General features: G+C 46.8%; 1 protein-coding gene across 6 annotated transcripts in view; it reads right to left on the minus strand.

Moving 5' to 3' along the window:
- FNIP2 (folliculin interacting protein 2) overlaps positions 1-14141 on the minus strand; it is a 98595-nt gene that overhangs the window by 23424 nt on the left and 61030 nt on the right. For all 6 annotated transcript variants that reach the window (XM_052654497.1, XM_052654492.1, XM_052654495.1 and 3 more), the window contains 5 exons: positions 13832-13961; positions 7452-7653; positions 7092-7180; positions 4383-4529; positions 4098-4267 (listed from right to left, as the gene is read on the minus strand). In XM_052654497.1, the coding sequence (XP_052510457.1) occupies positions 4098-4267; positions 4383-4529; positions 7092-7180; positions 7452-7653; positions 13832-13961 (738 nt within the window). The remainder of the gene's footprint in view (positions 1-4097; positions 4268-4382; positions 4530-7091; positions 7181-7451; positions 7654-13831; positions 13962-14141) is intronic.

Here is a 14141-nt window from a genome sequence, read left to right on the forward strand (position 1 = left end):
GTGTGCAGTGCCATGCACACAGTCCCCCGTTTTCGGGCTGGGTCTCACCATGCAGGTCAGTGGGCCAGCTAGCTCCCTTCTCTCCAAGGATGGCTAAAGCCAGAGCTCTTATTTGTGACCAAACCAAATAATTTATTTTGGAAACTAGAATGATGATTCTTCTTTAGAAGAATCCGAGGACAATAAGCCTTGGGGATATATCCAAATTCTGGGATCTCTGAGCAGAAGTGCAGTGAATCAATTCAAAATAATGAAATGGTTTGCTCAATACACAGGAACATCAAGTGGAATCAATTTGATTAACAAGAAAAAATAACTTGGTCATGAATAATGAATCTGATTTTTTTCTCTTAGGTCATCTGGAAATCCTACTGGAGAAAAACGTGCTATAAGTTATATCCTGACATGCTGACTAAAAACTGGCTAAAGGCAGAAGAAAGGCAAACCTTTGAGAACCAGCAGCACAGGCTTCTCATCACAGGTGTCTGTCCAGTGCCTGAGCATTAAAATTGCTGCATTTCATAAAACCTGAGTACTACCCTTCGTAAGGTGTATCTCTGGTACTTTGATAATAATATTGACTATTACAACAAAAAGCCAACATTTCCTGACTGCAGGCACAGCGCTGAGTGTTTCACGTAGATTTCTCTCCCTTACATCTCTGCAGGAGCAACCCTGAATCAGAAACCACTTTGGGAATAAGCAGAATGCTGGAATAAATCAAAATGTGGAACGACCCTAAGTAAAGGAGAGGAGATACGTGGTGACAGTTACAGGTAAGAACTCAGGAATCTGGACTCCATCTAGAGGGAGAGGGGGGAGACAATTCTTGGATAAGATTAATCATACAGCTAAGGCTAAGACTGAGGAGAAAGTGATAGGACCCATGAGAGGTGGGTCCTCTCCTCTAGAGAGGATTCCCAGAATAAGACTCTGAGAACAGGTAATGGGCAAGACAGAAGTGTAACCACGTGATCCCCTCTATAAAAGGACTAAGTTACAAGCTAGTAGAACTTTACCTCGGAAGCTGTTGCACCTGACTGAGAAAGCATGCATGAACTGAAAATAACTCAGAACTGCAGCTGCACTCTGGACAAGCACTTTTGTTTGAGAAAACTTTCTCGACTAACAGCATATTACTGCTACTTCCCGTGATCACGTCTGCTGTGGCTGCGTAGTGTCACGGCCACATCAGGGATTCACACGACACCAGTGTTAACTCGGCCCCAGTGTTCATCAAGAAGATGAGCAGGAACACGGGTGGAGCTAGGTGGCAGTAGGGCCCGTCCTGGCAAACTCGCAAACGGGCCTTGAACTCATTCAAGACAGATCTTCTCTGTGACTGAAGAACCGTGATTACCAGGCTCCTCCTTCCATGAGATTTTCCAGGGAAGAGTACTGGAGTGGGGTGCCATCGCCTTCTCCTAACAAGTACATTAGCACCAGGCATATTCCTGGCCATTTATATTTTCCTGTTTGCTGTGACTTGGTGAATGTTTAATAAAAATAATAATAACAATCTTTGGAAATAAGTGTCCCCCTGTCAAAATAGTGCAGCCCTCGATGTTCTGTAATACTGGAAACTCAACCATCACTTAACCCTTGGCTTCATAAAGCTCTCCCCTGTGACTGTACCTCAGGCTGCACCTTGTCCTCAGTCTGACCACAGCAGGCCCTGCTGGATTGTTGGGGTGCTGAGAGGGTACTTCCGAAAACATATGCTCTCCTTTCAAAGAGGATTTTGGGCCCAGAGGAAGGGACTCTGCCTTGTTATACTGAACACAGGGAACTGATCTCAATTAGTTAAACCTCACATGGAAAGCACAGCTAAGTATACATATATTTATCTAGTTAAATGTACACCACTCAATTCATGCTCCTTTAAAATGGGTGACTGGGCACCAGGAAACACCATGTTTTCTAAACATCTGGCCCCCTTCTGTCACCTCTGAATAAGTTTTTCATCAAGCCTGTCGTCCATAACCAGAACGGCAGTGCCTGGTCCTCCCTGGGAAGAACCCGATGACCCAGAAGGAGCTGGGCTCCCGGCTCCTTCCCCTTCAGGACACCCGTATATCCTTCAGTTAACTCATCTGCACCTAGGATCCTGCTAACATGGGAAATGCACCCTCCTTCCTCCTCACACACTTCATGACCCAGGGCACAGAGAAAGACAGCTTCATTATCTGTAACAGAGTGAGGATGCAGCAACAGGGTGAGAATGAGACTCTAATTAATTAGTATGTGCAGAAAGCACCTGAAATAGAGTGTGGCTCACAGTGACGGCTCTCATTTCATTACTACTAGAATATGCTCTTTCCCAGGGTTGCTGTGCCTGTCCCCAGTCTGAAGTTCTTTTCTGGAAAATGCTGCTCTTCTAACTGTGCACAGAAGAATTGATGCTTTTGAGCGGTGGTGCTAGAGAAGACTCTTGAGAGTCCTTTGGAGATCAAAGCAGTCCATCCTAAAGGAAATCAACCCTGACTGTTCACTGGAAGGACTGATGCTGAAGCTCCAATACTTTGGCCACCTGATGCAAAGAGCCAGCTCACTGGAAAAGACCCTGATGCTGAGAAAGACTGAGGGCAAGAGAAGGGGATGACAGAGGATGAGATGGTTGAATCGGTGATGCCATCCAACCATCACCGATTCAACTGAAGTGAATCTGAGCAAACTCCAGGAGATAGTGAAGGACAAGGGAAGCCTGGTGTGTAGTCCATGGGGTCACAAAGAGTCAGATATGACTTAGCGACTGAACAACAAGTGTGTCTTCCTTGAAAGCCCCCTCTACTCACTTCTCTATCTCCTGTGGCCCCTGTCATATTAACAGCTGCAGCAGCAGAATGGACAAGGCCACTTACAGATAAGCAGTGGAGTTCCCACAGCAGCCATGAGTCGTCACGTCCCATAGCACAGACGGAGAAGCAGAGGCACGGAGGTCAGGCCGCTTGCCCAGGAGGCAGGGTTTTAGTCCAGCCGTCTGGCCCTGGCCCTCACCCTCCACACTGCGCACTCTCTCTCTCTGTGGGCTGGCCTCTGCCCATCCCACCAAAGGCGTGCTCAGGATGTTCTCAATACAACCTGCCTCCTCCACAGGCAGCAGGTGTCCCAAGAATGAGCTGCCTGTCATCCCAGCCCTGGGTCCAGCCGACGGACAGGGTCCTGGGACAGAGCAGGTATGCAAGCCTGACTGGTCACTGCAGGCCCTGCTGGTGAGAGGCTCTGGCACCCCCCTCTCCCACCCTGAGCCCTGGTCTCATAAGCCCATGCTCTGCCAGCCACCACATGGCACGCCAGGTCCCTGCGCTAGGCCTGAGTGCGAAGCTTGGAGGAAGTAGCCCAGGGGGCGGTGGACAGAAAGACAAGGTCTCTGCCCTCGGCTCAAACTTAAAAGGTAATGGAATCGTAGCGTGTGCTTACTCTCTTTTTTCTCTGACTTTCCTCCTATCCAGTCCACCCTCTGTAGGGCAGTGGGCCTCAACCAGGGGTGTCCTGCCCCCTACAGGACACTCAGCAATGTCTGGTGACATTTTTCATCATCACAACTTTGGAAGAGGGGTTTTCACTGGCAGCTGGTGAACAGAGGCCAGTGATGCTGCTAAACATCTGACCAGGGATTTCTCTGGTGGTCCAGTGGCTAAAACTCCGTGCTCCCAATGCAGGGGCCCTGGGTTCCATCTCTGGTTAGGGAACTAGATTCCAACGCTACAACTAAGATCTGGTACAGCCAAATAAATATTACAAAAAAAAAAAAAAAAATCTGACCAGGCACAGACAGCCCCTCTCCCCACAACCAACAAAAAATTTTCTGGTTCAAGTGTCAGTGGTGCCAGCATTAAGGAAGCCCACCAGAGGAGCAGCTGTGGCTGCCATGTGGGAGGGCCCAGCGGGCCTGCATGGCTTTAAAGACCAGAATGAGGCTCTGGTGGGGTGAGGGTCCTGCTTTACAGGTAGAATCTGTGGGCCAGTCTCCTGTTCCCTGCCAGCCCAGTGACACCTGGGAATCGCTGGGTTGGATGGCGAATATCAACCGAAAACGTTGCTGTTTCTGCAGTTCCATCCCACACGGCCTCTGAATGGTCACATCAGGTACTGACCCAGCTGCGCCCAGAGAGGATTGTACGGGTGTGTCTTGGCGAGCATGTTGACCAGCTGAGAGGTGCGTTTCTCAGAAAAGGCTTTGATGGGCGGGTGGTCAACGGGCATGACGGTGGGTACCCAGGCTAGGTGGTAGGTTAGGACTGCAGTCAGCAGGGCAGCAAAAAACCTTGGGGAAATGGGAGAAAACATAACCAAGTGAGTCAATGCAGGAAGAGGCAGTCACCCACAGCATGTACACGGGCGAGGAACTATCATGCAAGGCCCCAGTGGGCCGCCCTTACTGGTTCTTGTTGATCTGCTCTATCAGGAGTGTAAACTCCTTGAGGAAGCGCTGGCACAGCTGGGTCCTCTCCAAAGTGCTGGACATCATGGCCAGCCATACGGGCTCGGCGATCCTGGGCACGGAGTACAGGCTCCAGATCGTCCCTCTATGGAAGAGAAAGGGAGCAGGGAACTGTCACAGGTGTTGTGGTGGATGACCTGTGCATAAAGGAACCCAGAAGAAAACAGTCATCTGGATCTATGGAGTCCCTAAGGCATTCAAAGCAGAATGTAATACAGGGGTGGGTTGCAGGGCAGGAACAGAGACACAGACAGAGAACTGACTTGTGGACACAGTGCGGGAAGGAGACTTGGGGTGAATTGGGAAAGTAGCACTGACATATAGTCACTACTGTATGTAGAACAGACAGCTAGTGGGAAGCTGCTGTAGAGCACAGGTAGCTCAGCTCAGGGCTCTGTGATGACCTAGAGGGGTGGGACTGGCGGCATGGGAGGGGAGCTCAAGGAGGAGGGGACATATATGTATACTAGTGGCTAAATCACACTGTTGTACAGCAGAAACTAACACAACTTTGTAAGGCAATTATACTCCAATAATAAAATGTTTTAAAAAGAAAACTAAAAATAAAATAATATGAAACAGGGGTTGGTAAACTAGGACACAATGTACAGGTCAAATCTGACCTTTATTATAAATAAAGCTTTATTGGCACATGGCCATGCTCTTCATTTGCCTATTATCTTTCGGTACATTTGCACAACAGAAAAGCTGAGCAGCTGCATCAGAGACCCCTTTTTCAGGAAACGTATACTAAACACTGATGTAAAATATCCTTTACGATGCCTTGTGTCAGAATCTAGGGCAATTTTTACAGGAGAAAAAAATAAGGAAGAAAGATCAAATATGCTAGACTTAAAATGTGACCAGAAGCAACTCAACTCTCCCAATTTCTCGTCAGCACTTTCCTTCTCTGAACCAAAGCACTTTATTCACTTCAGATGAAAAAGCTACATAAATGTCTCTTCTTCACTATATTATTTACTAGATTCTTACATGGACTAACAGAATCAAATTCTTAGGACAGAAACCGAGGTGTAGCGGAGCTAGGTTCCTTGCAGCAGACACACACTCCGATGAGGACACCTGGTGCTGCGGGCTCTGCTCCAGCCCCTGTGGCTCACAGGGGTCCTTCCAGCAAGCATACCGACTTAGCCTAGGCTTCCATTCCGCACTGAGAAACTGGCTTTAAGAAGCACTGCAACAGCCCTGCTCAGCCTGTTGACCATGAATCCCACCTGCTCCCCAGAGCAGACAACCTTTCTGCCTCTGAGGCTAGGACACATCCCCTCTCCCCGGTGAATATAGATGAGGCATATTCTGACCTCAGTTTGGGGCCATGTGCATCAAGGAGCTGGGACACACAGGATCCTGCTTTGGCACAAAGCAGAGCATCTTTGAGTAAGCAGGAGGGACAAGTTACAGCCACACGGACCTGGGGTTCACCTACTGAAGCCAAGGCCTCCAAGCAATAACACACCATACTGTCATCGTTTCTGAGCAGCGGTTTGCTAAACTAAGAACAAGACCCATCATCCATCCACAGCGAGGCCTCTGATCCTGTGCTTTAAGAGCTGGACCTTTCGTTAAACAAGTGTGCAGACGCTCCAGCACAAGCCAGCCTGGAGTCTGCCACAGCAGCCCCAGGGTGCCTACACTGCAGGAGGTTTTCCAGTCACCACACTGCCTCCAAAACACACAGCTGCACATATTCCTCAAATATCTGACTTGATCTGAGCAACCCCAGATAATGAGTCATTTGTTACTGGAGTACTTTACACATAATTGAGGGCTCAGCAAAGACTGGATGGAGACTTTGCTTCAAGCAGCATCTGAGTTCACCAGCCTTTAGCTTAATCATCACAAAAACCTTCTAATGTTCTAAGAATTGTAAACATTTTTGTTCTGCAGCTAGAGAGGAACAGTTAGATTCATTCATTAGCTCGTGACTGCTTCAAAGCGGGCTTCCACTCCCCGCCCAAGAAGCCGGCCCTAAGGAGTGCTGCAACAACCCTGCTCAGCCTGGTGACCGTAAATCCGACCTGCCCCCAGAACAGACCACCTTTCTGCCTGACACGAGGGGCAAGACCTCTAGAAAACTGGTCTGTAGGATACAAAGGTCGCCAATTAGGAACTCACAGCAAAGATACACTAGGGTGATCATGTGATTTATGTCCTGAGGAGGACCCTCACGGGGAGGACACTGGGTGTGCACAGGACAGTCCTGACAAACTGGGGTGTCATGTCCCTGACACACACACTCTCCCCACTTGCGCTCTGGACGAACATCTGGACTTCAAGTTTCCGCATCTGTAAAATGGGCTAAGAGTGCTTACTCTGAGGCTTCTGTGAGATGACATGGGACCTATGAGCATGAGTTTTCTCCATTCATTCTGGTAAAGACAATCAGATCAAAGACTGTCCCTCAGGCAGTCATGAGGATAACTTGCGGCTGGTGACTTAAACTTTTTGCTCCTTTGGGCCTTAGCTTCCAAGGAAGGAGCTGCTAAAATAACCAATAACTGCCAGCCCCCAGGTTGGAATTCGCCCCCAACTCTGAATTCTGAGCCATGGTCTCCACTCATGTGGAGGTTCAAGGCTGCTGCTCCACAATGTCCCTTGCTGGGTTTGCCAAACGTTGCCAACTTACCTGAACTCCCCCAGAGCTTCCATCAGACGGCTGACATAGAACTGGACACGGAGACTCGACTCTGCTATCTTCCTGCAGGAAATCATGGCCTTCGGTGGAGAGAAAAGAAGCCACTTTATGCTGAGACGACATTCCTTCACAATCATCTACCAGGCTTTATTCATGAGACAAGGTTACAGCCCACATGGGAGGCAGTAATTCCCTTTCCCAAAGCAGTGAGCACCTGCTGACTGGCATCAGTGCGCCCATGGATCTGTCTACCTCTGCTGCCGCCAACCCGCGTGCCCCGGGAAAGCGATCCGGTAGAGAGAGCCCGCAGCCCTTATAGCCCCGTGGGGCCACGTACTGTACTTTCAGTACCTTTTCAATGGCACTCTTCAGCCTGTTCATGTGAGATTCAAACAGGGGGAAATGAGAAAAAAAGAAGTCCTGGAAATTCCTCTGTGCCTCTTCCTTCTCGCACAGTGAAAAGATGATGCTTATGGCAATCTTCTTCCTCCGGACTATGGCTGGGTTGGAACTGCAGGTTTCTTCGGCCAGGCTGAACGTCTCATCCATTGACCTGGAAGGAGAAGGGGTTTGAGGAGTCGCTCTGCATCAGTGGACCACGGTGAAAATGAGCCATGAAGCCAGGGCGGCACCCTGACAGCCTATCAGGGCACGTGGTCCTCACTCAGACCACATCCCCTGCTAAGGCGTCATCCTCCGGCAGATCCTGTTGTGAAAATGAAAACTTCCACTTGATACTCCATGTTATCCTAACATGAAAAGAAACTTCAGTGAGAACTGAAAGTAATTTTAAGTGCCCTCTTATTAGACTCTTAGTCCTTTTCCCTTGGACTGTGTTACATCAGACTGGCGGTATTTCAGAAGGGGTGTGAAACATCTGTTAGCTCAAAACACAGGCCCTCAGTTTTGGGTAATAGATACCCGTAGATAAGAATCTCTGAAAGGGAAGGTCCTCTGTGGTCCACTATGTGACCAGGACATCACGTTTGGACATTAACTAGTAGCCAAGGTTTGCTTTCCCAAGGTTACTAAAACCATTAGATGAAGTTACTCCTATAAATGCTGAGACTAAGACACGTGACCTTGAACATTCTCCGGGAAACCCCCAAGAAGACAGACCAGCCTCTCTTCTACTATAGTCAGCACCTGGACCAACTTAACGTTCTGTGCAAAGACTCTGCTTCTAGGATGAGAGAAGCACGAAGCCAACAAACTGAATACGTATTCAATTTGTTGTAAGGGGTGAACCTCACAAATACCGCCAATCCAGGTCTCTCCTTTATTCTGAAAAACCAGTATATGACCATGCAGCTGCTAACTGCAAGAGTGAAAGATTTTAATTATTTTGTTTTTTTTCTATAAAGACACCAAAGCAAAGGATGTGCATTCATGCTAAGTCGCTTCAGTTATGTACAACTCTTTGCGACCCTATGGACTGTAGTCCGCCAGGCTCCTCTGTCCATGGGATTCTCCAGGTGAGAATACTGGAGGGGGTAGCCATGCCCTGCTCCAGGGGATCTTCCTGACCCAGGGATAGAACCCGCATCTATGTCTCCTGCACTGGCAGGCGGGTTCTTTACCACTAGCGCCACCTTTAGGAAGTCCCGAAGCAAGTGACATCACACTGCAAATTAAAGTGCCTAGCATGGCACAAGGTAGGTTTGCAGTAAATCTTTCTCACTGACCCTAGTGTTCAGCTTTGTCTGTTGCTAAGCACAGGAGGATGCTAACTCCTCCACGTCCTTTACTACCAACTACACCCTGATGGTCACGTCTGCTGGCAGAACTCAAGGCAACCAGCCTCATTCCCAGTCTTTAACTTGTTATTGAGTGCTCTACTCATAGGAGATTTTGAATATATCCACATTTTAAAAACATACACACATCAGAAGTTTTGTGGTCAAGAAAGCTATCTCTTTTAAAATGAGATTAAAAAAGGAAAGGAGACAGGCATCGTGTTCAAACCTCAGAGGACCATGTCATTGGTGTGGCTGATAAATCAGTAAAAGACTTCACTCACAGACACACCAGGGGAAGGACACGGTCTCCCAGTGCTCTTGTAAATGCAAGGTATTAAAATAAACCAGCAACTGCTTTCTCTGAGAAACCCCTAGATCCTAATTATTTGCTTGGCAGAAAAAAACTGTCGAGGTGCTCTTAATTAATTTCATACAATGCACCCTCTTCTTTTCCACAGTACCTGTCCTATAACTTTCATTCTCTGCACCAGTTTATTTGTATTCTGTAGAGGAAATTTTGAGCTTATGTTACACCAATCCTTTCTTGAAACCCTTTCTTCTTTGTCATCTCCTACTTCCTTTTGCAAAAGTAAAAATGCCAGTCTGCATGTCTTGCTCAATGTGGTCTCTAATAATCAAACCGCAGTGGCCATCGAGCTCTCTTCAGATGTCTGAGTCAGCTCCAGCTCCACCCTGAAAACAGTAACCAACTCCAGTCAGCACAGTAGACGGTGCCACCTGCTGAATTTCTGAGAATCACCTGCAGCTCTAACAGTGTGTTGGCTCTCACTTGCTCCCCTGAACTCTAAAGCAGCTGAGTTTCATTCAGTCTGTAGTAGGCTTGGATTGGCCATGCAAACTGGAATAAATCAGGCCATGTGGTATTTATAAATGTAATTTTTTTTAAGCCTGGGATCATTTTTTTTTTAATTGGAGGAAAATTGCTTTACAATGTTGTGTTGGTTTTTGCCATATGATGACTCGAATCAGTCATAATTATATAAATATCCCCTCCCTCTTGAGACCCCCTCCCTTTCTCATCCCAGGCCTTTAGGTAATCACAGAGCACAAGGCTAAGCTCCTTGTGTTATGTTACACAGCAGCTTTCCACTAGCTATTTTACACACGCTACTTTCTCAATTTGTCCTACTCGTTCCTTCCCCTGCTATGCTCAAGTCTGTTCTCTGCGTCTGCAACTCCATTTCTTCCCTGTAAATAGGTTCATCAGTACTATTTTTCTAGATTCCATATGTACGCATTAATATATGATATTCATGGTATTCGTTCTTCTCTTTCTGACTTGCTTTGCTCTGTATAACAGGCTCTTGGTTCATCCACCTCACTACAACTGACTCACATTCCTTCCTTTTTATGGCTGAGTATTACTGTAAATATGCTTTTAAGATCAATCTACATGATAGCATGCTTCAAAGTGTTTTTCAGCATTTAACTATGCACACAAATACTTTACCATAGCTTTACTGTCAGGGCACTAGGTGAGATACACAGTCCATTTTGCAAACATGGAAACTGAGGCAGAGTGACTGACTTGCTTCAGAGCAGAAAGCTTTTCAATGACCACGCTGCAATCAGAGCCAAGGGCTTCTGTCTGCTGGCCCTGGCTCACTGCTTGGACACTGGGAATGCCCAGGGCTCTGGCCCCACGTCTGATCTGTCTGCTGGGATCACCCAGCTGGAGCACTAAGAGGAGGGGCTGGGAGCAATCACACAGCTGACAGGCCTTCAAGTCAAGGGAAGACCAAGCTACACACTGCATTGTTCTTCTTATTAAAAAAACCAAACAGAACTTTGTTGACACTTATGAACAGCATTTACATACATTATGAATACTTCAACATCTTAAATGAAGCCAAAACTCTACTATTTAAGTACATCCCAGTGACCCGTAGCTGATCTCAGGACTACTCAGTCTAACTGCTTATGCCACTCTGAACTTGCACCGAATCTGTGGATTACACTGGAATATACGGAATCACCATTTCTGCAGGTCAAAGAACATCTCATCAGCAACTCTGGTTACTCATTTTATAATTCAAGTCAGTAGCCTTTCTGGGACATTACAGCTGCTCCTTCAGGGTTTCAACAGCCCCACTAAGCAGGCAAATCTCTGCAGCCTCTCTCCCCGACCCCTCTGGCAGCACCTCTGCATCAGCTGATAAACTGCCCCCTGACTCCGCCCGCCCTGTCTCCAGTCACCAAGGCTCCCCAAGTGGGATGGCAGGGCCCCAGGTATGGGTGTCCACAAGCAGCCAACCCTGTGGACTGTGAAGATCCTCCCTGGCCACCCTGAACTCTCTCTGGAATGAAGTCTTTGCTGTGACTTTTCCCTCAGAGCAGAAGCAATCACTCCTCTGGTACCCACTGTTCTCTGGTCCAGTGTCAGAGACTAATCCCCACTCCCACAAGGGTGCTGCCACAAGGGAGACGGGCAACACCCCTGTAGCTGAAGGATCTTCACAGGCAGTGGCGGATGCTGAGTCCCTGCAGCTCTTCCATCCTGGGCATCAGACAGGAGAAGCCCAGGGCCAGCCCAGGCTGTGCCCCCTCACAGGGCTGCTCTCAGAATAAGCTTGAGGTAATATTCAGTGGGTACGATCTTGATCCCTAACTGGGTCACCTTTAACTTGTGCTAAGTGAAGTCTGATGGGTGATGACGCATGCACATGGGCAGGCACAGAGATGCCAGGCAGCTGAGCACACGGGGAGCTTGGACGCTGGGCAGTCAGCCTGGGGTCAGGCACATACCCACACAACCAGAACCCAGGTGCCACGAGGTCCCAAGGTGGCAAGGCTGGGACCTGGGCCCAGATTGGTGGTGGCAGCAGAGGTCACGGCTGTGGGAGAGGAAAAGGGCTTGGGCGAGAAAGGGCTTGAGTGAGACACAGTGGAGGCAGCTTGTTTGTCTATCATCAGAGCCCACCCTTGTGGGGTCTGCAAAAATACTCAGCTCTTTTGTCTTGAGCCCCAGTGCAGTAAATTATCAAAAAGAAGGGCCTACAGTGGACAATGCAGTAAAGTATTAATACATCAGGGACTTACTAGAGTTCTTCAAAGAGTTTGAAATCTCTCATTTTGAAAACTGCAGCAACATTGCCAAGCAACTACTCACAAGCACAGAAATAGAAATCCAGTGTAGAGATTGTTGCACTGCATAGAAAATACCCAATACTTTCTAGATGAAGCTTTAGATGATGAAATTATTAATAAGGAAGCCCATTTTAAAATTAATTTTCCATATAATTGACAACATAGTATAGAATGCATAAACAGGCATTCTGAATTATATGCAATGCACAAAGACACTTCTAATTTCTTGTAAGACCTCCATAAGTTGCAGGAATCAGCAGAGGAAACATTAAAATAATCTTGTATAAGTTTACATTTAAAATTGAATTCAGACATACAAAATGGATATGTGTGAAGAATAAAATCTTCAGCAAAACTTCTCCATAAGAATAATCTGATCTAGACGTACTAAAATTTATATTTTTAAAGTTTATTAAAAATTTATCTCAATGTTGTTATAGTCTATACAGCTTCAGTAACTGTTACAATAAACAAAATGAGCTTTCCCAAAACAGAAAAATTATCAAAAATTATCTGCCATCTTACATTTGAAAGGAGCAGCTAACACTGCTTTCAATTATGCCAACTGACATACAAATTCTGATGACCTAAACAAGTGAATCTGCAGAAAAGTGAGCCAGAAAAATCTTATGAGTCAAGATATCGTATGAAGTATTACTACTGATTATACATAAAATTACTGCATCAAAACATTTTTTTGCAATTTGTAAGTTTATGTTAATAGTCACGGATCACTATTATTCCTATTATATTTTGAAAGTAAAATATTTTAAATATATTTATTTATTTGGCTGTGCAGAGACTTAGTTGCAGCATGTGGGATCTAGTTCCCTGACCAGGGATTGAACCCAGGCCCCTTGCACAGGGAGTGAGCAGTCTTAACTGCTGAACCACCAGCAAAGTCCTGAAAGTAAAATACTTTCAATGGAAAAGCCTTACACTCATTTTATAGGTTGTTCTCAAAATGCCTGGAGCATAATTTTTTAAAAAGAAACATTAACACGTGATGTTAATTTTGGGAGAAGAGGGTGCCGGCAGCCTGACGCCCTCTACATGTCTCAGCCCCCCATATCTTGGCCTGTTCTTTCAGGACCACTTCCATGAAGGTTCCCCGAGCCCCAAGACCTCCAGAATGCTGCCTCTCTCTCCCAAGCTCCAAACACCCTACCCTCTCTAAACATTTATCTTCTTTATACCATTATTTACCTGTGCGTCTTCATGAACTTCTGAAATGCAGTTGTGCAGCTGACTCTTCACTCCCTCACAGACCCTATACATGCTACTCACAACTCAACTTACTAAGTCAACCAACTGTCGTCTGGATTTTATAGGGACAACCATCTTCATTCCCTTTTAAGTTGTGGGTTGTATGAAGAAGAGATTGGAAGCTACTGATGTAACATCATCATAAGTCAAAAATGTACATTTTGCAATGTAACTAAACTTTAGATCTGAAACCAACTGAAATAAAGGCAAAGGATATCTTGGTATCAACTCTATTCATAATCGAACTCATGACTGTTAAAGAATTTAAGTTTTACCAAAAAAAAAAAAAAAAGAGTATGTCACCATTCTTGGGTTCATACATTTTCAAAGACCATACTGTGTCACCATAAGCCAAGATTTATTCCAGCCTTCTCACTTACACAAGCTACTCCCGGAGGGGAGCCAGTACAGAGAACGTACTCACTTTAAATCAACACAGATCTACCCAGATATTCCCAGTGTCTTTCCTGGACCCTCAACATGAAAACTTCCAGGCTGAGCTGAAGCTGAGCGGAAAGTTTCCACACCTTCCCAGGGACAACAAGTGAACGCGGTGTCTGCGGGCACCTGCCGGCTGCCCACTTAGGTGCCCCTTGCACCAAGGGGGACCCAGCTTACCTCCTGGGGATGATGCCGTTTTCCAAGCTTGTGGTCTGGCTCCGAAGCCAGCGGCGCTGGTAGCTGCTGGACGAGGAGGTGGAGGAGCTTGGAGATGGGAACGGTGTGATCAGAAGGCTGCTCAGGGAGGCTGCGAGAAGATTGGAAAATGAGAGTTGAACTCAAGCAGCCTGTGTGAACCTACACGAAAACACAAGCCCGGGATCCTAACTGTTCAGGTTCTACAGGACACACCCTGCAGGGGGAAACGGCCTCCCTGAGACTTTTGTACTGCGAGAAAATATCCCATCAAAGGGGAAACAAGTCAAAA

Source organism: Budorcas taxicolor, chromosome 17, assembly GCF_023091745.1.
Source record: "Budorcas taxicolor isolate Tak-1 chromosome 17, Takin1.1, whole genome shotgun sequence".
NCBI classification, from domain to species: Eukaryota; Metazoa; Chordata; class Mammalia; order Artiodactyla; family Bovidae; genus Budorcas; species Budorcas taxicolor.